Source organism: Sminthopsis crassicaudata, chromosome 5 (genome assembly GCF_048593235.1).
Source record: "Sminthopsis crassicaudata isolate SCR6 chromosome 5, ASM4859323v1, whole genome shotgun sequence".
NCBI classification, from domain to species: Eukaryota; Metazoa; Chordata; class Mammalia; order Dasyuromorphia; family Dasyuridae; genus Sminthopsis; species Sminthopsis crassicaudata.
The window spans coordinates 290,625,091-290,649,283 of record NC_133621.1 but is presented as its reverse complement, the minus strand read 5'-3'; the positions used below and the strand labels follow the sequence as shown (position 1 = coordinate 290,649,283).

Here is a 24,193-nt window from a genome sequence, read left to right as displayed (position 1 = left end):
CCCTGTAATCTGGCCTTATTGTATCTTTTAGCTGATTTTTTAAAGCCTCCTGTGGAAGCCTGTCTGCTGTGTGTGTGTGTGTGTGTGTGTGTTTGATTGAATGAAATTTCTAAAAACAATCTCATATTTAAAATAGACTTCATCCTTCTATATAGGTATATGTCATCTTCTTTGGTTGGATTGTAAATTTCTTAAGGAAAAAAGACTCTTTTTGCTTTTGTCTTTGTTTGACAGAAGCAAGAATTTATGGTAGCATCCAGTTGCCTATTCCACATGGAATGGAAGTTGCATGTAGGGCAATAATGGGATTTAAAATTTGTGGGATAGCCCATGATCAGAAAGTTTTGGTAGCTCTGTGTGATGAAAAAAATGCTTGAGATGGTACCAAAGGATGTAAAGTTGAGTATCATTTCTGCAACTTGGTATCCATGTTACCTTGATCATATTGCTTTATCACTTAATGCCTCAGTTTCCTCATATGTAACAATGGTAGGATTTAGCTAGATAATTCTGTTTTTTTTATTAAAGCTTTTTATTTTCAAAATATATGCATGGATAATTTTTCAACATTGACCCTTGCATAGCCTTGTGTTACAAATTTTCCCCTCCTTCCCCCCATCCCCTCTCCTAGATGACAAGCAATCCAATATATGTCATACATGTTAAAATATATGTTAAACCCAACATATATACATATATTTATACAGATAATTCAGTTTTCAAAAGATCTTTTGTTGTGGTTTGTTCTTTGTTCTTGAAGAGGACCATGGCATCATGGAGAGGATGCTATGACATGCAAATGAATTAGATTGAAGTGAGGGAGGACTGGGCAAGGTCACCTGCCTCACTTTCCCCTACAGAGCCATCTGGGTTCAGTGACCAGATATATACCATGATGACTGGCGACAGCCCTGCTTTAGAAAGAGCAGTGCTAACTTGGAGAGCATTCTGAGGAAGGAGACGTTTTAAGATGATGGATGGTCTTGGGAGAGATGTCTTATGAAGCTTGATTGAAGGAACCAGGGATGTTAAGCCTGAAAAGAGCTGGGGAGGGGTAGAGAGAACGCAGGACATAATAACTTTGCTTTTGAAGGACTTCAGGTGAGAACAGACAAGGTTGTCCATTGGCTAGAGCAGAACTGAGAGCAATCCCTATAAATTGCAAAGAAGCTAATATAGACTTCCTAGCAACCAGAGCAACATGTCCATATGGCATGCATTTGTCATCGGAAATGATGGCTTTCTTTTCAGTGGAAATTTTGAAGTAGAATCCAGATGATCACTTATTGGGTATTCAGTTTAGATCATTAAAGTACCTACTATGTACCAAGCATTGTACTAAACCCTAAGGATACAAATAAGAAAAAGAGACAGTCCCTGCCCTCTAGAAGGTTATAGTCTAATGGGGGACTATAACACAAAGGGAAAGTCAAAGGGGCGGGGCAGCACCAGGGAATATGTGGTTGTGGAGTTAAAACCAATTTGGATTTTAATCCTTCTCTTCGTCTTCTCTCCAGCATCCTCACCTTGTCATAGCCATCCCCTCAGCAAGATGCCTCCCCCAAAAGGAGCTGACAGAGTTAAACCAAATCCAATTATTGTTGGATAACCAAATATTGGGAAATCTATATTATTCAATATCCTAAAAGAGCCAGGCAGCAGAAATTAGTCCCATTTGGCACTAATTATTCCTAATGAAATTTGAGTACCAGTACCAAATAGATATTATTTAATTTATTTATTTTTTGGTGCCAATAGCATACATCTCCAAACAAAAATAAAATAAAATTTGAATGTGGTTGAGTTGCTGGCCTTGTGAAAGGAGCTCAGGTTGTGGAAGAGAGCTGAGAAATGCCTTTTTTGTCTCATAAGTGCCTGTGATGGAATCTTTCATCTAATGTGATCATTTGAAGATGATGACATTGCTTACATCAAAGGAAATGTAGATTGTGTTTGAGACATGGAAATAACCCATGCAGTGCTTCGACTCAAAGATAAAGAAATGATTATGGCAAACTAGAAAAGGTAGATGTGAGAGGAGACAGGAAATTAAAACCTGAATATGACATAATGTGTTAAATAAAAACTTGGGTTATATTTGTTTCTCAGAAAGGCACTCCATCTCCTTTTAATTTATTATGGGATTTTATTAATTGCAAAATAAAATTGTCTCAGAGGATAGTGAGTTCTTTGTCATTGGAAGTTTTAAAGCAAAAGTTAGAGAAAACGCCTATTTTTTGGTGGCCTTTGTAGAAGAAATTCCTGAGTAGAGAAAGATAACTCTAAGATTGAATGACTTGTATGAAACAGAGATGTGATTGATATGCCAGCACTAGAGTATGTTCACATGTGAAAACTTAAGCAGAATGAAAAATGTTTAAATTAAAAAGTCAACCCAGTTTTGTACCATTCTTTTTTTAAACATTTCCATAAAAGTTATGTTGTGAAAGAAAACATAAATCTTCAACTCCAACCAAAAAAAAAAAAAAACAACTCGAGAAAAATAAAGTGAGAGAGAGAGAGAGAGGGAGAGAGAGGGAGGGAGGGAGGGAGGGAGGGAGGGAGAGAGAGAGAGAGAGAGAGAGAGAGAGAGAGAGAGAGAGAGAGAGAGAGAGAGAGAGAGAGAGAGAGAAGAGAAGAGAAGAGAAGAGAAGAGAAGAGAAGAGAAGAGAAGAGAAGAGAAGAGAAGAGAAGAGAAGAGAGGAGAGAAAAGAGAGAAAAGAGAGAGGGAAAGGGGGAGAGAGAGGGGGGGAGGGAGAGAGAGGAGGGAGAGGGAGAGAGAGGAGAGAGAGAGATTCAATCTGTTTTTTAGACACAATCAGTTCTTTCTCTAGATATGGGCAGGATTTTTCTTCATAAGCCCTTCAGAATAGTTGTGGATCATTGTACTGCTGAGAATAGCAAGGTCATTTATAGCTAGTCATTTGGGTTATATTCAAACAGAAATTTATAGGTTTCTATCATGATTGGCCCGACAAAGGCATTGAAGTGTTGAATAAACACTTGTTTCTGACTTCAAAGCCAATGATCTACTTGTTTAACCTTTTAGAAAAAGGACTTTGTTAGAAAGAAAAACAAATGGTTGATAAAAATTAGTAGGTGGAGAAATGTGATGGAGGTATTATCTTCTTTAAGTTTAATATCCTGAACAACCTAAGAAGAAATGAGTTTCAAATATCACTCATTTCTCAAAAATAGTGCTATTTCAGTAAAGCATAGAGTTTTATTTTGGTAAAAGTAATTGAAAAATGAAGTCACAAATTTAGGGAAAGAATTTTTCTCCAAATGAAATCACTCTTATTTGTTTAAAAATAAAATATTGTACCTTCAATGAACAAGTTCACTCCATGTGAACAGCTTTGCTTTTCAAATGATTAAGACCCTTTTCCAAATCATAGAAGCTTTTCAGGAGCCATATTACTGTCATGATACTTCATTAATTTGCATCATGTACACTAATCTTGACACATTTGACAATGAAGATAATGTGGCTTCCTCCCTTTTGAATCTACAGATAATACATGTTTTACAGCACTCCAGATGGCTATACTCAAAACATTTGAAAACATCTTCCTCCCAAACCTTCCCCAACTCAAACTAAATAGAGCAGCTGATCATAAAGGGAGTTCTCTGAAGATCGTGTGACATATAGGAAGAGACATAGGGAGACATTTGGTGCACATCCCTCCACACCTCCAATCAGAAGGTAGAGGCCAAGAGTGAGTTGAGGTAGCGTTGAGTATGGAAATCTGAGGCAATCAGAATGGTGGTGAAATTTCAGGAAATCAGCTTATCCTGGGGTAGGAGGGGAGATGTATTATTTGCGTAGTGAAATCAAAGCAGACCTGCTGATGGAAAGAAAATGGTGCAAGAGGATTCTTTTATGTATGTTATGAACCTGGGAACAGGGGGTTCTAGGGGGCCTGTGAATTTGGATGGGAAAAATTGTATCCTTGTTTCAATAGGCTTTTGAAATATGTTTTCATATTTTGTGAAAAACATGAAAAATGTTTTTTTAAAATATGTTTTATTTTAGGCATTTAAAAACATAATTCTGAAAAGGGGTCCATGGGCTTTGGAAGGTTGCCAAAGGCATCCAAAATACAAGAGGATAGGAATCCCTGTATTAAATGGTTTTTGAAATCTCTTCCAACTCTGAATTTTGGTGAATTCATGACCTACCGTGGTGTGTGGCCTTTACTCTGTAGGTTGTGAGAAGCTGTGAAATGTGTTTGAGTAGACTATGGAGTCGCTTATATATATAGACACACATATGTGCATACACACATATATATATATATATATATATATATATATATATATATATACACGGGCAATATAATATATACATTTTTTATTAAAGCTTTTTATTTTCAAAACATATGCATGGATAATTTTTCAACATTAACCCTTGCAAAACCTTTTGTTCCAATTTTCTCCCCTTCCCTCATCCCCTCTCCTATATGGTAAGTAATCCAATATTAAACTTGGTAGAAATATATATACATATTTTATTTATCTATCAAATAAAATAAGTTCATATTACTTTTGTTGGTCACGCCTGCCTTTTGTGCATATTCTATCTGGCTAAGTTTCCAACCCCTAAGCTGAGTTTGTAGACAATCTAACCTATACTGTGTAAATCTCTCTGACATTCTTAAAGTGCTGTGTATCCAATATTCTCTCACTAAAGCTCTGGGGATTTTCTTTCACACTTGACATTCTCTTGGAAATAAATCTATGAATTTTAATGTGTCTGGTTCCTCAGGATCTCAGCTCTGCGTACACTCTGAGTTTAGCCTCCAGAGCTTTTCTTAATAATCTTTCTAACTCAGCACCCCATTTCTCATAAGCCACTGAGCAAAATCACATTTGACTTATGTTTCTCTAAGGGACCTGCTCTTCTGGAGGCATTAAGACTAACCAAGCATTAAACAACCATAAAAGGCAGCAGAAATAACCTCCTTCTGCTGAGCTCTTCTTCCTGATGATCAGCAATGCTCAGGCAAACTTAGTGTAGTTCTTAGCTCAATTGGCCTTGAGAAGCTTGGTTGGAGTTAACCTCTCATTGGTACATTCCTCTAGGGTCTGCACATTCCCTCCCTTCTCTTGATGTTGCTATTGCTGTGATACTCACTGGTTGTGCAGATTTTCTTGCTCTGCTGAACCACAGCTTTCAGCTCAGCTCTCCATCTGGATTTTCCTTCTGGTGTGGTAGAACTCTCTGTGCTCCCCGCAGCTGTCCTCCAGCTCAGTCACTTCCTGGGACCAGCGCTATCACGTTCCTCATGGCTGAGATTCTCCCCAAAGCTCTGTTGCTACTTCTGTGCACGTGATGCAGATATTTCTCTTCTTCCACATGGGCCAAGAGAGAGACCTCTTCAGTGAGTCTTTGAGTCCCTTTGGAGCTGCCATTTACATCAATACCGGGCTCGATCTCCATCACTTATTGGAGCTATAACCCAATCCTTTGGGGTCCTGATGCTGAGGACTTTGGGAAAATAATGATTACTTAATCTTTTTTAAAAAGTGAGATTAGATACTCTACAAGGAACAGTGGAATACACTGAAGGCTTGGATCACTGTCTTTATTTTTCATTTCAAAGTCCTTCCAACATGTAATTTTTTTTCCCCCTGAGGCTGGGGTTAAGTGACTTGCCCAGGGTCACACAGCTAGGAAGTGTTAAGTGTCTGAGACCAGATTTGAACTCGGGTCCTCCTGAATTCAAGGCTGGTGCTCTATTCACTGTGCCCCCTAGCTGCCCCTCCAACATGTAATTTTGGACAAAGCTGATGTGGAAATTTGTACTATGAATATTAAGGTCTTATTTTGCATTTTAAAAATTATTCAGGGGCAGCCAGATGGCAAAGTGGAAAGAGCACCAGCTCTGAAGTTAAGAGGACCTGAGTTCAAATCCAGTCTCAGACACTTAATTATATAATAAATATAAATATACATACATATATATATATACATACATATATATATATATTCATAGGGGTATCAGTGGGAGGAGGAGAAAAGAAATGTTCAACAATAAATAAAAAATTAAAAATTTCCTGAATACTTCCTTTTTTTTTTTTTTTTTTAAAGACAACTCCTGTGTTGGAGTTCTTGTCTTATTACATTTTGTCAGCTTAATACTGGTGAGAATAGAAATGAGGTAGGCTCAATTAGTAGTCTTTTTTTTTGTTGTTGTTGTTTAAAAAAGTCACCACATTTTTTCTATAAATTACTTAGAAGTATTCTTTTTATGTTGTTTCCTAATTAAGTTTAAAGAAGAAAAACCAGTGTCACTATGATACCAGCAGCATCATTAGTTAGAATTTATTTAACACTTTAAGCTTTGCAAAGCACTGGGTGTATGTCATCCTCACAACAACCCTGTATGCTAGGTGCTATTGTTATTTAATTTTATAGATGAAGAAACTGAGGCTGAGAGAAGCTAAATCACATGCCCAGAATCCTAGAGCCAGTGTCTGAGGCAGAATTTGAACTTGAAGTCTTCCTGATTCCGAATCCTATCCTTTAACCCCTGCACCACAAAAGTTCTCAAACTGGGGTCCATAAACCATCAGAGGTTTGTGTATAGATTTCAGATTTCAGGAGGTCCTTGAACTTTAATGGGAGAAAACAGTCTTATTTTCCATTAATCTTTATTTTCCTTTGCAATCCTGTGATTGATTGTAGGTTTTTTTTTTTTTGTTGTTGTTGTTGTTGTTTGTTTGTTTTTAAATTTTATTTATTTATTTTACATTCTGCAACTTTGCTAAAGCAATTAATTGTTTCAAGTAGGTTTTTAGATGATTTTCTAGGATTCTCTAAGTATATCATCATGTCATAATTTTACTGCCTCATTGCCTATTTTAATTGCTTTTTAATTTCTTTTTTCTTTTCTTATTTGATAAAACCAACATAATAATAATAGTAGTGATAATGGGCACCCTTGTTTCACCCCTGATCTTATTGGGAATGATATATATTTGTGTATGTTTGTAAGGACAGTTACGTGGCATAGAGTGCCAAGCTCAGGAAGTCTCATCTTCCTGAGTTCAAATCCAGCCTCTGACATTTACTAGCTGTGTGATCCTGGGCAAGTCTTCTCACTCTGGTTGCCTCAGTTTACTTATCTGTAGAATGAGCTGGAGAAGGAAATGGCAAACTACTTCAGTATCTCTCCCAAGAAAATCCCAAATGGGGTCGGGAAGAGTCAAACACAAGCTGAAATCTAATAATAAACAACAACACTTATTTATTTAAAAAGAAGCTTTTTTGAGAAGGGGTCCAGACTACCAAAGGGATCCATGATACAAAAGAGTAAAAAGACTTGCTGTACTGTTGGTTGCTGACATATTGTATTCCCAGCCTGATAAGAGTAAACAGCTGCAGAAATCTCACAGGGGCCATGTTTGAATTAAGTTGTAGGCAAAGCTTCAATCAGCCGGGTAAAATGAGCTGGGCTGCGTTTTTAATCTAATTGTTGGTTTTGGCTCTTATCTTCTGTTATAAATAGGGGATCAGCTTTCTATATTAGTTCTTCTCATTCTTGTTCTTCCTGAATGGGGGAAGGAAGGTAGAAAGCAGTCAATAATTAGTCCAGGCTCATTTGGCTTCAGACAGCCGCAGGTACCTTCTGAGATCTAAAACAGAGGAAATACTTTTCCTTGTGGATTTTAAAGTTTTTTAAAATTAGGTTTCTTCGATACCTTCTAAAAGTGGGAGGTTGGGTTTTATAGAGTGATTTGGAGTATTTTTTAAGGACCATAGATCACTGAATCATAAACTCCTTGAGGTTAGAAGCCATTTTACTTGTATCTTTGCATCCCTTGCACCTGGCATATAAAAGGTACTTAATAAATGTTTGTTGATTAATTAGAAGTTGCCCAGGCCCTTGTCTAATACAATAACCTTTCTGTGTCACTAAGGAAGTTGACCATAGTTTCACAGGGGAGAGGAAGGTTGAGGATTTTGTGCAGGTCTACCTTACTTAAATCCAATTCATGCTAATGTCAAAATGCCGCCCTCCGGATGTCTTTGGGTCCCTCCAAAAAAGAACTAAAGGATGAAGAATAAGGAGTAGGAGGGAGGGAGAGGAGAAGAATAAGAAGAACACAAAAATACTATCACCACCACCATTACCACTATTTAAGTTTCCTGAGGCAGGGATGATTTATTTTCTCTGTCTCTCAAGCACCTTGCTTAAATGCTTAATAAAAGTGTGAATTCTGAATACTTCCAGAGATGAGACAGTTGATCCCCAGAACTATGGTTCTAAGTCCAGAAGCTCTTTCTTATTTCATATTTCACCTGAAATATGCCTTGCAAGTGACAGTCATTGCAGAATTAGCCTAATGCTTCTCTCATGTGACAGATCTTCCAATATTTGAAAGCCACAAATGTGCCATTTCTTGATTGGAGAGTATCTCTAGGTGTTGTTCATTCATGTCCAACACTTTGTGCTTGTGGACCCAATACTGCCCATGGAGTTTTGTTGGCAAAGATATACTGGAGGGGCTTGCCATTCCTTCTCTAGTGGATTAAGGCAAACATGGGCCATATAGTTATTAAGTGTTTGAAGAGGAATTTGAAATCAGGTAGTTCTTAGTTACTTTTTCATATGATTTAGTTCTTGGAGGAACCGTACAGATAATTCAGTCTAATTTTGAGACAACTGAGATTTGGGTTAAAGTTATGTAGCTAATTGTGATTGGGTTAAGATTTGAACCCAATTCTGATAAAAGTCTCATTTCTAAAATATAGAGAATTGACTCAAATTTATAAGAATTCAAGCCATTCTGCAGTTGATAAATGGTCAAAGGATATGAACAGACAATTTTCAGGTGAAGAAATTAAAACCATTTCTAGTCATGTGAAAAGGTGCTCTAAATCACTATTGATCAGAGAAATTCAAGTTAAGACAACTCTGAGGTACCACTGCACACATGTCAGATTGGCTAAGATGACAGGAAAAGATAATGATGAATGTTGGAGGGGATGTGGGAAAACCGGGACACTGATGCTTTGTTGGTGGAGTTGTGAACTGCTCCAACCATTCTGGAGAGCGATCTGGAACTATGCCCAAAGGGATATCAATCTGTTCCTACTTGATAACTTGATTACATTGTTAGAGAGTTTTCCTTAGATTAACCCTGAATTTGACCCTCTGCAACTTCTATACATTGCTCCTATTACACGTGTGACATTGGGCAAGAAACACCTTCCCAGACTCCAGCTTCCTTGTCTACATAATGAAGCTGCTTTTGTGATCTCTTCCAGCTCTGGATCCCTCCCCCTATATTGAATTATTAAGTGTGAGAGATTAGTTGGGATTATTAATAATAATAGCTTAATTTTTAACATTTTTTTTTTTTTAAATTTTTTATTATATATATATATATATATATTTTATAATATTATCCCTTGTATTCATTTTTCCAATTTACCCCCCCTCCCTCTATTCCCTCCCCCCGACGACAGGCAATACCATACATTTTACATGTGTTACAATATAGTCTAGGTACAATACATGTGTGCGAATATCACTTTCTTGTTGCACAATAAACATTAGATTCCGAAGGTACATGCAACCTGGGCAGACAGATATTAGTGCTAACAATTTTCATTCCCCTCCCAGTGTTTCTTCTCTGGGTGCAGCTACCTCTGTCCATCATTGATCCACTGGAAGTGAGTTGGATCTTCTTTATGTTGAAGATTTCCACTTCTATCAGAATACATCCTCATACAGCATTGTTGTTGAAGTGTACAGTGATCTTCTGGTTCTGCTCATTTCACTCAGCATCAGTTGATTTAAGTCTCTCCAGGCCTCTCTATATTCCTCCTGCTGGTCATTTCTTACCGAGCAATAATATTCCATAACCTTCATATACCACAATTTACCCAACCATTCTCCAACTGATGGACATCCATTCATCCTCCAGTTTCTAGCTACAACAAAAAGAGCTGCCACAAACATTTTGGCACATATATGTCTCTTTCCGCTCTTTAGTATTTCTTTGGGATATAATCCCAGTAGTAGCGCTGCTGGGTCAAAGGGTATGCACAGTTTGATAACTTTTTGGGCATAATTCCAGATTGCTCTCCAGAATGGCTGGATTCTTTCACAACTCCACCAGCAATGTATTAGTGTCCCAGTTTCCCCACATCCCCTCCAACATTTGTCATTATTTGTTCCTGTCATCTTAGCCAATCTGACAGGTGTGTAGTGGTATCTCAGAGTGGTCTTAATTTGCATTTCTCTGATCAGTAGTGATTTGGAACACTCTTTCATGTGAGTGGATATAGTTTCAATTTCTTCCTCTGAGAATTGTCTGTTCATATCCTTTGACCATTTATCAATTGGAGAATGGTTCGGTTTCTTATAAATTTGGGTCAGTTCTCTATATATTTTGGAAATGAGACCTTTGTCAGAACCTTTGTTTTTAAAAATATTTTCCCAATTTGTTATTTCCCTTCTAATCTTGTTTGCATTAGTATTATTTGTACAGAAACTTTTTAGTTTGATGTAATCAAAATCTTCTATTTTGTGATCAATAATGATCTCTAGTTCTCCTCTGGTCATAAATTCCTTCCTCCTCCACAAGTCTGAGAGGTAGACTATCCTCTGTTCCTCTAATCTATTTATTATCTCCCTCTTTATGCCTAAATCATGGACCCATTTTGATCTTATCTTGGTATATGGTGTTAAGTGTGGATCCATATCTAATTTCTGCCATACTAATTTCCAGTTTTCCCAACAGTTTTTTCCGAATAATGAATTTTTATCCCTAATGTTGGAATCTTTGGGTTTGTCAAAGATTAGATTGCTATAGATGTACCCTTTTTTGTCCTTTGTATCTAATCTGTTCCACTGATCTACCGGTCTATTTTGTAGCCAATACCAAATGGTTTTGGTGACTGCTGCTATATAATATAGCTTTAGATCAGGTACACTTAGACCACCTTCCTCTGAGTTTTTTTTCATTAGTTCCCTTGCAATTCTTGACCTTTTATTCTTCCATATGAATTTTGTTGTTATTTTTTCTAGGTCATTAAAATAGTTTCTTGGGAGTCTGATTGGTATAGCACTAAATAAATAGATTAGTTTGGGGAGTATTGTCATCTTTATTATATTCGCTCGGCCTATCCAAGAGCACTGAATGTCTTTCCAATTATTTAAATCTGATTTTATTTTTGTGGCAAGTGTTTTGTAATTTTTCTCATATAATTCCTGACTTTTCTTTGGTAGATGGATTCCCAAATATTTTATACTCTCAACATTTGTTTGGAATGGAATTTCTCTTTGTATCTCTTGCTGTTGCATTTTGTTAGTGATATATAAAAATGCCGAGGATTTATGTGGATTTATTTTGTATCCTGCCACTTTGCTGAAATTTTGAATTATTTCTAGTAGCTTTTTAGCAGAGTCTTTGGGGTTCTCTAAGTATACCATCATGTCATCTGCAAAAAGTGATAGTTTGATTTCCTCATTTCCTACTCTAATTCCTTGAATCTCTTTCTCGGCTCTTATTGCCGAGGCTAGCGTTTCTAGTACTATATTGAATAGTAATGGTGATAGTGGGCAACCTTGTTTCACTCCTGATCTTACAGGGAAAGGTTGCAGTTTATTTCTATTGCATATTATGCTTACTGACGGTCTTAAATATATACTCCTGATTATTCTAAGGAATAATCCATTTATTCCTATACTCTCAAGAGTTTTTAGTAGGAATGGATGTTGGATTTTGTCAAATGCTTTTTCTGCATCTATTGAGATGATCATATGGTTCTTATTAATTTGATTATTAATATGGTCAATTATATTAATAGTTTTCCTAATATTAAACCAGCCCTGCATTCCTGGAATAAATCCTACTTGATCATAGTGTATTATCTTGGAGATGATTTTCTGAAGTCTTTTTGCTAATATCTTATTTAAGATTTTAGCATCAATATTCATTAAGGAGATTGGTCTATAATTTTCTTTCTCAGTTTTCGATCTACCAGGTTTAGGTATCAGTACCATGTCTGTGTCATAAAAGGAGTTTGGTAGGACTCCTTCATCCCCTATTTTTTCAAATAATTTATATAACATTGGGGCTAATTGTTCTTTAAATGTTTGGTAGAATTCACATGTGAATCCATCTGGCCCTGGGGATTTTTTCCTGGGGAGTTGATTAATAGCTTGTTCTATTTCTTTTTCTGAAATGGGACTATTTAAGCAATTTATCTCCTCCTCTGTTAATCTAGGGAGCCTATATTTTTGGAGAAAGTCATCCATTTCACTTAAGTTATCAAATTTATTGGCATAAAGTTGGGCAAAGTAACTCCTTATTATTTCTCTAATTTCCTCTTCATTGGTGGAAAGATCCCCCTTTTCATTTGTAAGACTATCAATTTGATTTTCCTCTTTCTTTTTTTTGATCAAATTTACCAAAGGTTTATCTATTTTATTGGCTTTTTCATAAAACCAACTCTTGGTTTTATTTATTAATTCAATAGTTTTTTTACTTTCAATTTTATTGATTTCTCCTTTTAATTTTTGTATTTCGAGTTTAATTTTTGGTTGGGGGTTTACAATTTGGTCTTTTTCTAGCCTTTTAAGTTGTAAGCCCAATTCGTTAATCTTCTCTTTCTCAATTTTCTTCAAATAAGCCTCTAAAGATATAAAATTTCCCCTTATTACCGCTTTAGCTGCATCCCAAAGATTTTGATATGATGTCTCATCATTATCATTATCTTGGGTGAAATTGTTAATTGTTTCTATAATTTGCTCTTTCACCCAGTCATTCTTTAAGATGAGATTATTCAGTTTCCAATTACTTTTTGGTCTATTTACCCCTAACTTTTTACTGAATGTAGCTTTTATTGCATTGTGATCTGAGAAGAAGGCATTTATTATTTCTGCCTTCCTACATTTAATTTTGAGATCTTTATGTCCTAATATATGGTCAATTTTTGTATAGGATCCATGAACTGCTGAGAAGAAAGTATATTCCTTCCTATTGCCATTCAGTTTTCTCCAAAGGTCTATCATACCTAGTTTTTCTAATGTTCTATTTACTTTTTTAATTTCTTTCTTGTTTGTTTTGTGGTTTGATTTGTCTAAATCTGAGAGTGCAAGGTTGAGATCTCCCACTATTATAGTTTTACTGTCTATTTCTTCTTTTTTTTTTTTTTTTTTTTTTTTTTTTTCTTTTTTTCTCATATTTATTTTAAATTTAAATACAAATTAAGAAAACAAACATTGCCATGTGCACAATAGAACATGAGCGTTCAAACTGTAAAGTGATAAATTTCCATTTCAAGAAAGCCTATATAGTAAATGCTACCATCGTGTTCAGAGCTGTCCATCTTTTCTTCCTTATAGGTTTTTTTTTAATGAAATTTTTACTTTATTTCTCTCCCTTTCCTCTTTCCCTGTCCCCAGGAAAGCCACAGTTAAGTATGTATGCATATATATACACCTAAACATATCTATATATATATGTAAACACATATACATGTACACATATACATAGATATTCATATGCATCTATGCAAGACCATACTATGCTTCAAAATATCTACACACTAGCTTTTCTTCTCCTCCTCCTCTTCCTCCTTCCCCTCCTGCTCATATCCCCCTCCCACTTCTCCCTCTTCCCCTCCTTTCTTTCCCTTCTCTCCTTCCCTCTCCTCCTCCCTCTTCCCTTTTCCTCCTTCCCCTCTTTTTCCTCTTTTCCCCTCCTCCTCCTCCCCCTCCTTCTAGGAGGTCAAAGGATATACATGGTTTTATAGACCTTTGGGCATAGTTCCAAATTATTCAATGGAATGACTGAATCTGTTCACAACTTCACCAGTAGTGCATTAATATCTCATTTTCCCCACATTCCTTCCATCATTTGTCATTTTTCTTTTCTGTTCTATTAGCCAATGTAATAGGTATGAGGTAATACCTCAGAATTATTTTAATTTGCAGTTCTCTAATTCATAGTGATTTAGAGCATTTTTAAAAACGTGGCTATAGATAACTTTAGTTACTTCAATTGAAAATTTCATATTTTTTGGTCATTTATCGATTGAGGAATGACTTATTTTTTAAAATCTAAATTTGACTTAGTTCACTATATTTGAGAAAGGAGGACTTTTTCAAAAACTTGCTCAATTATTTTCCCAAATACTATTGCTATTTATATTTCCCTCCACTCATTTCTCCCCTCCCTGTTTATTTTATTCTCTCTCTCCTTTTCACTTTGTTGCTCCTCTAAAGTATTTAACTCTGATCACCTTCTCCCTCAATCTGTCCTCCCTTCTATCACCCCACCTGCTCCTCCTGTCCCTTTCTCTTTCTGCTTTCCTGTAGGGTAAGATAGATTTCTATAGCCAATTGAGTCTGTATGTTACTTCTGCTTAAGGTCACTCCCTCCCCCACTTCTCCTTCCACTGTAAAAGCCTTTTCTAGACTCTTTTATCCAGATGATTTACCTCATTCTACCTTTCCCTTTCCATTTCTCCTTGTGTGTTCTTCTGTCACCAATTAATCTTTTTTTTTTTTAAAGATATCATCCCTTCATATTCAATTCACATCTGCTTCCTCTGTGTATATATATTCTAACTATTCTAATAATCAGAAAGTTCTTTTTTTTTTTTTTTTTTTTTTTTTTTATTATATATATATATATATTTTATAATATTATCCCTTGTATTCATTTTTCCAATTTACCCCCCCTCCCTCTATTCCCTCCCCCCGACGACAGGCAATACATTTTACATGTGTTACAATATAGTCTAGGTACAATACATGTGTGCGAATATCACTTTCTTGTTGCACAATAAACATTAGAATCCGAAGGTACATGCAACCTGGGCAGACAGATATTAGTGCTAACAATTTTCATTCCCCTCCCAGTGTTTCTTCTCTGGGTGCAGCTACCTCTGTCCATCATTGATCAACTGGAAGTGAGTTGGATCTTCTTTATGTTGAAGATTTCCACTTCCATCAGAATACATCCTCATACAGCATTGTTGTTGAAGTGTACAGTGATCTTCTGGTTCTGCTCATTTCACTCAGCATCAGTTGATTTAAGTCTCTCCAGGCCTCTCTATATTCCTCCTGTTGGTCATTTCTTACCGAGCAATAATATTCCATAACCTTCATATACCACAATTTACCCAACCATTCTCCAACTGATGGACATCCATTCATCCTCCAGTTTCTAGCTACAACAAAAAGAGCTGCCACAAACATTTTGGCACATATATGTCTCTTTCCGCTCTTTAGTATTTCTTTGGGATATAATCCCAGTAGTAGCGCTGCTGGGTCAAAGGGTATGCACAGTTTGATAACTTTTTGGGCATAATTCCAGATTGCTCTCCAGAATGGCTGGATTCTTTCACAACTCCACCAGCAATGTATTAGTGTCCCAGTTTTCCCACATCCCCTCCAACATTTGTCATTATTTGTTCCTGTCATCTTAGCCAATCTGACAGGTGTGTAGTGGTATCTCAGAGTGGTCTTAATTTGCATTTCTCTGATCAGTAGTGATTTGGAACACTCTTTCATGTGAGTGGATATAGTTTCAATTTCTTCCTCTGAGAATTGTCTGTTCATATCCTTTGACCATTTATCAATTGGAGAATGGTTCGGTTTCTTATAAATTTGGGTCAGTTCTCTATATATTTTGGAAATGAGACCTTTGTCAGAACCTTTGTTTTTAAAAATATTTTCCCAATTTGTTACTTCCCTTCTAATCTTGTTTGCATTAGTATTATTTGTACAGAAACTTTTTAGTTTGATGTAATCAAAATCTTCTATTTTGTGATCAATAATGATCTCTAGTTCTCCTCTGGTCATAAATTCCTTCCTCCTCCACAAGTCTGAGAGGTAGGTTATCCTCTGTTCCTCTAATCTATTTATTATCTCCCTCTTTATGCCTAAATCATGGACCCATTTTGATCTTATCTTGGTATATGGTGTTAAGTGTGGATCCATATCTAATTTCTGCCATACTAATTTCCAGTTTTCCCAACAGTTTTTTCCGAATAATGAATTTTTATCCCTAATGTTGGAATCTTTGGGTTTGTCAAAGATTAGATTGCTATAGATGTATCCTTTTTTGTCCTTTGTATCTAATCTGTTCCACTGATCTACCGGTCTATTTCGTAGCCAATACCAAATGGTTTTGGTGACTGCTGCTATATAATATAGCTTTAGATCAGGTACACTTAGACCACCTTCCTCTGAGTTTTTTTTCATTAGTTCCCTTGCAATTCTTGACCTTTTATTCTTCCATATGAATTTTGTTGTTATTTTTTCTAGGTCATTAAAATAGTTTCTTGGGAGTCTGATTGGTATAGCACTAAATAAATAGATTAGTTTGGGGAGTATTGTCATCTTTATTATATTCGCTCGGCCTATCCAAGAGCACTGAATGTCTTTCCAATTATTTAAATCTGACTTTATTTTTGTGGCAAGTGTTTTGTAATTTTTCTCATATAATTCCTGACTTTTCTTTGGTAGATGGATTCCCAAATATTTTATACTCTCAACATTTGTTTGGAATGGAATTTCTCTTTGTATCTCTTGCTGTTGCATTTTGTTAGTGATATATAAAAATGCCGAGGATTTATGTGGATTTATTTTGTATCCTGCCACTTTGCTGAAATTTTGAATTATTTCTAGTAGCTTTTTAGCAGAGTCTTTGGGGTTCTCTAAGTATACCATCATGTCATCTGCAAAAAGTGATAGTTTGATTTCCTCATTTCCTACTCTAATTCCTTGAATCTCTTTCTCGGCTCTTATTGCCGAGGCTAGCGTTTCTAGTACTATATTGAATAGTAATGGTGATAGTGGGCAACCTTGTTTCACTCCTGATCTTACTGGGAAAGGTTGCAGTTTATTTCTATTGCATATTATGCTTACTGACGGTCTTAAATATATACTCCTGATTATTCTAAGGAATAATCCATTTATTCCTATACTCTCAAGAGTTTTTAGTAGGAATGGATGTTGGATTTTGTCAAATGCTTTTTCTGCATCTATTGAGATGATCATATGGTTCTTATTAATTTGATTATTAATATGGTCAATTATATTAATAGTTTTCCTAATATTAAACCAGCCCTGCATTCCTGGAATAAATCCTACTTGATCATAGTGTATTATCTTGGAGATGATTTTCTGAAGTCTTTTTGCTAATATCTTATTTAAGATTTTAGCATCAATATTCATTAAGGAGATTGGTCTATAATTTTCTTTCTCAGTTTTCGATCTACCAGGTTTAGGTATCAGTACCATGTCTGTGTCATAAAAGGAGTTTGGTAGGACTCCTTCATCCCCTATTTTTTCAAATAATTTATATAACATTGGGGCTAATTGTTCTTTAAATGTTTGGTAGAATTCACATGTGAATCCATCTGGCCCTGGGGATTTTTTCCTGGGGAGTTGATTAATAGCTTGTTCTATTTCTTTTTCTGAAATGGGACTATTTAAGCAATTTATCTCCTCCTCTGTTAATCTAGGGAGCCTATATTTTTGGAGAAAGTCATCCATTTCACTTAAGTTATCAAATTTATTGGCATAAAGTTGGGCAAAGTAACTCCTTATTATTTCTCTAATTTCCTCTTCATTGGTGGAAAGATCCCCCTTTTCATTTGTAAGACTATCAATTTGATTTTCCTCTTTCTTTTTTTTGATCAAATTTACCAAAGGTTTATCTATTTTATTGGCTTTTTCATAAAACCAACTCTTGGTTTTATTTATTAATTCAATAGTTTTTTTACTTTCAATTTTATTGATTTCTCCTTTTAATTTTTGTATTTCGAGTTTAATTTTTGGTTGGGGGTTTACAATTTGGTCTTTTTCTAGCCTTTTAAGTTGTAAGCCCAATTCGTTAATCTTCTCTTTCTCAATTTTCTTCAAATAAGCCTCTAAAGATATAAAATTTCCCCTTATTACCGCTTTAGCTGCATCCCAAAGATTTTGATATGATGTCTCATCATTATCATTATCTTGGGTGAAATTGTTAATTGTTTCTATAATTTGCTCTTTCACCCAGTCATTCTTTAAGATGAGATTATTCAGTTTCCAATTACTTTTTGGTCTATTTACCCCTAACTTTTTACTGAATGTAGCTTTTATTGCATTGTGATCTGAGAAGAAGGCATTTATTATTTCTGCCTTCCTACATTTAATTTTGAGATCTTTATGTCCTAATATATGGTCAATTTTTGTATAGGATCCATGAACTGCTGAGAAGAAAGTATATTCCTTCCTATTGCCATTCAGTTTTCTCCAAAGGTCTATCATACCTAGTTTTTCTAATGTTCTATTTACTTTTTTAATTTCTTTCTTGTTTGTTTTGTGGTTTGATTTGTCTAAATCTGAGAGTGCAAGGTTGAGATCTCCCACTATTATAGTTTTACTGTCTATTTCTTCTTGCAGTTCTCTTAACTTTTCCTTTAGAAAGTTAGATGCTATACCACTTGGTGCATATATGTTTAGTATTGATATGGCTTCATTATTTATGCTACCTTTCAGCAGGATATAGTTTCCTTCCTTATCTTTTTTAACGAGATCTACTTCTGCTTTTGCTTGATCTGAGATAAGGATAGCTACCCCTGCTTTTTTGGCTTTACCTGAAGCATAATAAGCTCTGTTCCAACCTTTTACCTTTACTCTGTATGTATCTCCCTGCTTTAAGTGTGTTTCCTGTAGACAACATATTGTAGGGTTCTGCTTTTTGATCCAATCTGCTATCCGTCTCCGTTTGATGGGATCGTTCATCCCATTTACATTTACAGTTAAAATTACTAATTCTGTATTTCCTGCCATCGTATTATCCCCAGATTATACTTTTTTCCCTTGACCCCCCTGATCCCCCTCCCCGATATTTAATTTACAGACCCCCCTTGTGACGCGCAACCCTCCCTCTTTTTTTTTTTTTTTTTTTTTTTTTTAGGATCCCTCCCCCCTCCCTCCAAGTCCCTTCACTTATTCTCCTTTTCCTTTCCCCTTTTCCTCTCCCCCCTTTTAATGAGGTGAGAGAAAATTCTCTGAAAAACAAATATGCTAATTATTTACTCTTTGAGCCTTTTCTGATGAGAGTAAGATTCACACAATGATTCTCCCCCTCACTAAGTTCCCTCAGATATGGTGTATTTTCTATGTCTCTTCCTGGGATGTAGTTTCCCTCTTTTTATCACTCCTTCCCCTTTTTCTGAACCGACCTCCTTCCCTTTACCACACCCCCCTTTTTTTCTTTTATATCAGTAAAATCAAATTATCCTTGAGTATTTTTTATATACCCACAACAAAGTTACAGTTCTCAAGGGTTCTGTGTACCTTTTTCTGTTTCTCTTCAGTCTTGTGGATGTAGATCAAATTTTTTGTTTAAGTCTGGTTTTTTTCTTAGAAACATATAGAATTCCTCTGTTTCATTGAATGACCATCTTCTTCCATGGAAAAAGATGCTAAACTTAGCTGGGTAGTTCATTCTTGGTTGCAGTCCTTGATCTTTTGCCTTTCGGAATATCAGGTTCCAGGCCCTTCTATCTTTTAATGTGGAGGCAGCCAGATCTTGGGTGACCCTTATTGTGGCACCTTGGTATTTAAATTGTTTTTTTCTAGCTGCTTGCAGGATTTTCTCCTTTGTGTGGTAATTCTGCAGCTTAGCCACAATATTCCGTGGTGTTCTTTTTTTAGGGTCTATTTCAGAAGGAGTTCGATGAATTCTTTCCACATCTACTTTCCCTTCTGTTTCTATTATCTCTGGACAGTTCTCTTTGATAATTTCCTGTAAAATAGAATCTAGGCTCTTTTTTTGGTCATAGTTTTCTGGAAGTCCAATAATCCGCAGATTATCTCTCCTAGATCTATTTTCCAGGTCTATAGATTTTCCCAGTAAGTATTTGACGTTGTTCTCCAGCTTCTCATTTTTTTTGTTTTGTTTGACTGATTCTTGGGTTCTCTGTGAATCATTCATTTCTATTTGTTCCATCCTGACTTTTAAGGAGTTATTTTCTTCTTTCACAGTTTTTAGTTCTTTTTGTAAATGCCCAATTTCGTTTTTAAATGAATTATTTTGCTCTATTGAGTTTTTTTCCATTTCCCTAATTTTTTTTTTTGAGAATTATTTTCTTTTTCCAATTCAGAAATTCTATTTTCTTGAGACTTTTTTATCTTTTCCAATTCAGAAATCCTACTTTCCTGTGTTTTTTTAACCTTTTCTAATTCACTAATTTTGTTTCCCTGCATCTCCTGTGAATTCTTTATTTTTTCCAACTCCAATTTCAGGACATTATTATTCTCTATCATAACTTCCCTTTCCCTTGCCCCCATTTTTCTTCGATCTCCCTCAATTTCTTAAGAGCTTCTTCTAGGAGAGAGTTATGTGATGGGGGGCAGGAATCGTTCCCCTTTAGGTTGTTATCTGATTCTCTGCTGTCAACTTCCTCAGGGTTGGACACCCGCTCTTTCTCTGTATAGAAGGAATCTATGGTTTTTCTAGCTTTTTTATTCATACTTAAAAAAAATCTTTTGGGGTCTGTCTCTGGGGTAGGAAATTATTTACTTCTTTACCAGCTTCCTCCCAGACCGGATGGATGCAGTGGCTTCTGAGCCTGAGCTAAGAGAGAGCTCTGGGAGAGAGTTCCCCACCCTCTCCCTGGGAGTGCCTCAGAGGTGATTAGCACTGCTGTGCTTCGAGGGCGTAGAATAGTGAAGACTGCAGGAAGCCCAGGGCTATGTGTCCGGGGTGGGGAGTGGGTGTCTGCAGCAGGTGACGTAAGAAGCCCCTGCGCTCAAACTGGAAGTGTCTGCCAGAAACCGCGGTCCCTAGTTCAAAGGTTCCGCTTCTCTGGGACTTCCTGGAGCTGAGTTCCACTCCCGCCAGCTAAGCTAGGCAGTGTGTGTTGCCTTGGGCCGTATCCACCCACTTGTCAGTCTCTTAACTATTCTCAGGAGGTAGCTGAGGCCACACCCCCTGGTGCCGAGTCACCCCCAGGGTCCGGGGAAAATTTAATCTGAGTTTTAAAATATTTTGGCTTTCTCTTCTGAACTGCTAAATAATTAGCAGAGAAGAGCTAACAGCCTGTGCCAGATTCCTTTACCTCAGTGGCTTCTCTGATCCCAGAGCCCTTCCCAGCGCAATGGGCGCAGTGTGCCCCTACCCCACCGTCTGTGCTGGTCTTTCTTATTCCTCCCCTGAGAACTGACCTTTCCTGTTGAAACTCCAGATTCTCTTCAGCTGGTAAGTCGTGCTTCCAGTCCTTGTGGTATCTATCAGTCCTGAGCTAATTTTGAGACTTAATTTATCTAATTGGTTGTGAGGGAGTGAGGACGTTCACTGAGTCGTGTGTTTCCTCTCCGCCATCTTGGCTCCGCCCTCTGACAATTTTTAACATTTTCAAAACTTTAAGAAAAAAATTTTTCAAAGCTCTTTACATCTATTATCTCATATGAAAATCCTGAAGAAACTGGAGAGTGTGTCTGAGGGTCTAGTGCCTATAGTACTCATTGGGAATCACTAAGGTTGGACTTGAGTTAGCTGGATGGTGCAGTGGATAGAGCACCAGCTGTGGAGTCAAGAGGATCTGAGTTCAAATCCAGCCTCTGGTACCAAACACTACCTAGTCAAGTCACTTAATATTTTTTCTTGGAGGGGAAGCATTGTAAATGCTATTGTAAGTAAGCATTTGAACCCAGAGCCTCTAATTCTAATCTTGTACCCTATCATGTCATGTTTTGGGTCAGATATGGGACTGGTAAATGAAATGCACAGATAGACCACTTCTTCAGGTCTTTGGAAATTGACTAAGGAATTGGGAGATGGGATGTGGATTTCAGGAACAATTTGGGAATATGTGAAGGAGAGAATGTGAAATATAATTGGAAAAGTAAGATGGAAGGCATTGGATGTTAGGCTAAGAACTTTGTAATTTATTCTGGGAGTAATAGGGATCCAGGGGAGATTTTGAGCTGGGGATGGATGGGGTTTGATTTGATTTGAAGACTGATTTGAATCGATTATTCATACTTAAGGCAAAGCAGGATTCTTAGAAATGAGTGCATTGCAATTAAGATGGATAGTGTTTTATGCTGTTAAGGAACCAGGGAGCAAAATCATTTGTGAAGATTCTAAATGTATAAGGAAAAGGAGCCTAGTCAGAAGGCCTTGAAAAACTTCCCCTATTATTTGCTTGCATTGATATTTTCCTTATCAGTTTTTTCCTTTTATCTAGATCTGATTTTTCTTGTGCAGCAAGATAACTGTATAAATATGTATACACATATTGGATTTAACATATACTTTAACATATTTAACATGTATTGGAGGTGAGGGGAAGGAGGGGAAAAGTTGGAACAGAAGTGTTTGCAAGGGTCAGTGTTGAAAAATTACTCATGCATATGTTTTGTCAATAAAAAGCTATTAAAAAAAAGAAAAGGTTCCCTAAGTACAAAACTGTTCATCTTGTGTCTCAAACAAGTGAAAGCAAAAACCTTATTATATAATTTATTTGCCCGTTCCTTTATTGGGAAATCCCAACTGCTCTTCAGGACTTATAACTTCTTATATCTTAACAAGAACTAAGATTTTTCTTTTCTGTTATTTTTTAGACCTGGTCCCTTCAATTATGGGCAACTTGTTGAATCCAGATGCAATTTTCTCCAACAATGAAATGAGCCTGTCAGACATCGAAATCTATGGCTTCGATTATGACTATACCCTTGTCTTTTATTCTAAGCACCTCCACACCCTCATCTTCAATGCTGCAAGGGACCTCCTCATCAACGAGCATCGGGTAAGCTGGGCCTGCAAATTGCAGCTTTCCTTTCCCTCTCTCCTTCTCTTTTTCCTTTCCTTTTCTTTTCCCCTTCCTCCCTACCTCCTTCCCTTCTCTTTTTCCCACCCCTCTCCCTCCCTCTTTCCCCACCCCTTTCCCCACCTCTTTCTTCACCCCTTTCCCCACCCCCTTTCTCCCCCTTTCTCCCCTTTCTCCTCTTTTTCCTCCCTCTTTCCCCCCTCTTTCCCCTCTTTCCCCCTCTTTCCCCTCTTTCTCCCTCTTTTCTCCTTCTTTCCCCCTCTTTCCCCTCTTTTTCCCCTTTTTCCCCTCTCTTTCCCCTCTCCTTCCCCCTCTTTCCCCCTCTTTCCCCCATCTTTCCCCCCTCTTTCCTCCTTCTTTCCTCCATTTTCCTTCTTCTTTTTCTCTCTTTCCCTCCCTCTATTCCCCCCTCTGTTTTTTCTCCATCTTTTCCTCCTTCTGTTTCTCCCTCTTTTTCTCCCTTCCTCTCTCCCTTCCTCTCTCCTCATCCTCCCTCCCCTGCCTTTCCCCTTTTCCTTTCTTCAGATTAGGAATTCAGAAATGAATTTTTGGTTGAAATAGGCTTTACCAGGTCTCTCTGGCTATTCCTGGAAGCTACGTTTTTTTCTCCCAATTCAGAAAGCATTTATAAAACATCTTTTATGTGTCAGGCCCAGTGTCTGAGGACTGGTGTAATAACAACAACAAAAAAAGAAAAATCTTCCCTCAGAGGTACAACTTGTATACAGATAAGCAAATAAAGTATAAATTCAAAATAAATAGTGGATACTTGGAGTTAAGAAGACTCAAGTTTAATTCACACCTCATACACACATACATAACTCATATATAATATGTATAAACATATACATGTTATTTTTATTTTTTATTCTTAATTTAAACACACACAAATGAGCACTTCTATACAGTAGAACACAAAAGAGAATTGTTCATGAAATTACAAAACTCCATTTTGTACTACTGTACATGTACAACATAAGTAGCCATGATGTTGGTAAGCTGAGTTCAAGGTGACTTAAGTTGTCATGATGTTGGTGATTTGACTTATAGGTAGCTTAATTCATGAAGACTTAATTTGCCATGATATTGGTGACTAGAGTTCTAGGTAGCTGAGTTCAAAGTGACTTAAATTCTATGTTATTGGTGATTAGAGTTCTAGGTAGTGGACTCCAAAGTGACTTAAATTGGTATGTTATTGGTGACTAAAGTTCTAGGTATTGAGTTCAAAATGACTTAAATTGCCATGTTGTTGGTGACAGAGTTCTAGGTAGCAGACTTCAAAGTTACTTAAATTGCCATGTTATTGGTGACTTGAATTAGAGGTAGCTGATTTCATTGGCTAAGGAGGAATGTCTACTGTGGCTTCTGATGCAGCTGCCAAGCTTTGTGGTC

The 24,193-nt window shown here is 36.6% G+C and overlaps 1 protein-coding gene across 1 annotated transcript in view; it reads left to right on the top strand.

The window, feature by feature from the left end:
• Positions 1 to 24,193, top strand: part of NT5DC3 (5'-nucleotidase domain containing 3) — a 92,517-nt gene that overhangs the window by 32,374 nt on the left and 35,950 nt on the right. The window contains exon 2 of the mRNA XM_074271421.1: positions 22,596 to 22,780. Within this exon, the coding sequence (XP_074127522.1) occupies positions 22,596 to 22,780 (185 nt within the window). The remainder of the gene's footprint in view (positions 1 to 22,595; positions 22,781 to 24,193) is intronic.